Source organism: Protobothrops mucrosquamatus, unplaced genomic scaffold (genome assembly GCF_001527695.2).
Source record: "Protobothrops mucrosquamatus isolate PMUCROS unplaced genomic scaffold, P.Mucros_1.0 scaffold756, whole genome shotgun sequence".
NCBI lineage: Eukaryota > Metazoa > Chordata > Lepidosauria > Squamata > Viperidae > Protobothrops > Protobothrops mucrosquamatus.
The window spans coordinates 185,695-186,874 of NW_015387026.1; the positions used below are offsets into that span (position 1 = coordinate 185,695).

At 47.8% G+C, this 1,180-nt stretch overlaps 1 protein-coding gene across 1 annotated transcript in view; it reads left to right on the forward strand.

The window, feature by feature from the left end:
- MEGF8 (multiple EGF like domains 8) overlaps window positions 1-1,180 on the forward strand; it is a 56,666-nt gene that overhangs the window by 9,828 nt on the left and 45,658 nt on the right. Inside the window, exon 10 of the mRNA XM_029284598.1 lies at window positions 561-701. Within this exon, the coding sequence (XP_029140431.1) occupies window positions 561-701 (141 nt within the window). The remainder of the gene's footprint in view (window positions 1-560; window positions 702-1,180) is intronic.

A 1,180-nucleotide genomic window follows, 5' to 3' on the forward strand; every position in this document is an offset into this window, starting at 1 on the left:
GGGTCTCTAGTCACGAACTGGCACCTCTCATCACTCAAGGTAAGGGGGGGAGTGTCCTGGTCCCCACATGTTTAGCTGACAAAACGTGGTGCGATCTGTGGCAGAAGAGTTTCTGTAATTTATTTATTGAATAATTAAATACATCGACCCATCCAGAGTCATTTCCCGAGATGCGAGGCTACGGAAATCGAATAAACAAATAAACTTCCCCTGCTCAGTTTATTTCCATTGATTCTTTATTTGGAAGAGCTTTGGAAATTTGCCTCGACTTTGCTCTCTGCAAATGTGGCGGTGAGAGGAGCAGTAATTGTCATTTTTCTTGGAAAAGTCCTGTAGTGGAAATGCAGACAGATAATAATAATAATAATAATAATAATAATAATAATAATAATAATAATAATAATAATAATAATAATAATAATAATAATAGTAAAGTTGGAAGGGACCTTGGAGGTCATCTAGTCCAACCCCCTGCTCAGGCAGGAAACCCTATACCATTTCGGACAGATTGGTTGTATACGTCTCTCCCCTCAGAGCACGAATCGAAGACTTCGGCCCAGGCGCGTGGCCGGTATTCGCACGTGGCCACCGTGATGAATGGAAATGTGCTTCTTGTGGCAGGAGGCTACAGCGGGGTGCCACGCGGTGACTTGCTGGCTTACAAAGTGCCCACGTTCGTCTTTCAGGTGCCGTCTCAGATGGTAAGTGACTCTCCTGCATTTGGGGTCCTGGTTTGGGGGTACCTGAATATCCCCACAGCCTCAGGGCCAGGCTCCCCATATCCCTAGTGAGTCAGTTAGCTTTAGTGGTTAAGGCAGCAGGCTAGAAAATGGGAGGCTGTGAGTTCCAGTCCCACCTTAGCCGGCTGGGTAACATTGGGCCAATCACCAGGAGACAGGGAGTTCAAGATCGTGTTAGCTGTGAAAGCCAGCTGGGTGCCTTTGGACCAATCACAAGGCGACTGTGAGTTCTAGTCCCACCTTAGGCGAGAAAGCCCACTGAGTGACTTTGGACCAGTCACAAGGCGACTGTGAGTTCTAGTCCCACCTTAGGCGAGAAAGCCCATTGGGTGACTTTGGATTGATCACAAGGCGACTGAGTTCTAGTCCCACCTTAGGCGAGAAAGCCCACTGGGTGACTTTGGACCAGTCACAAGGCGACTGTGAGTTCTAGTCCCACC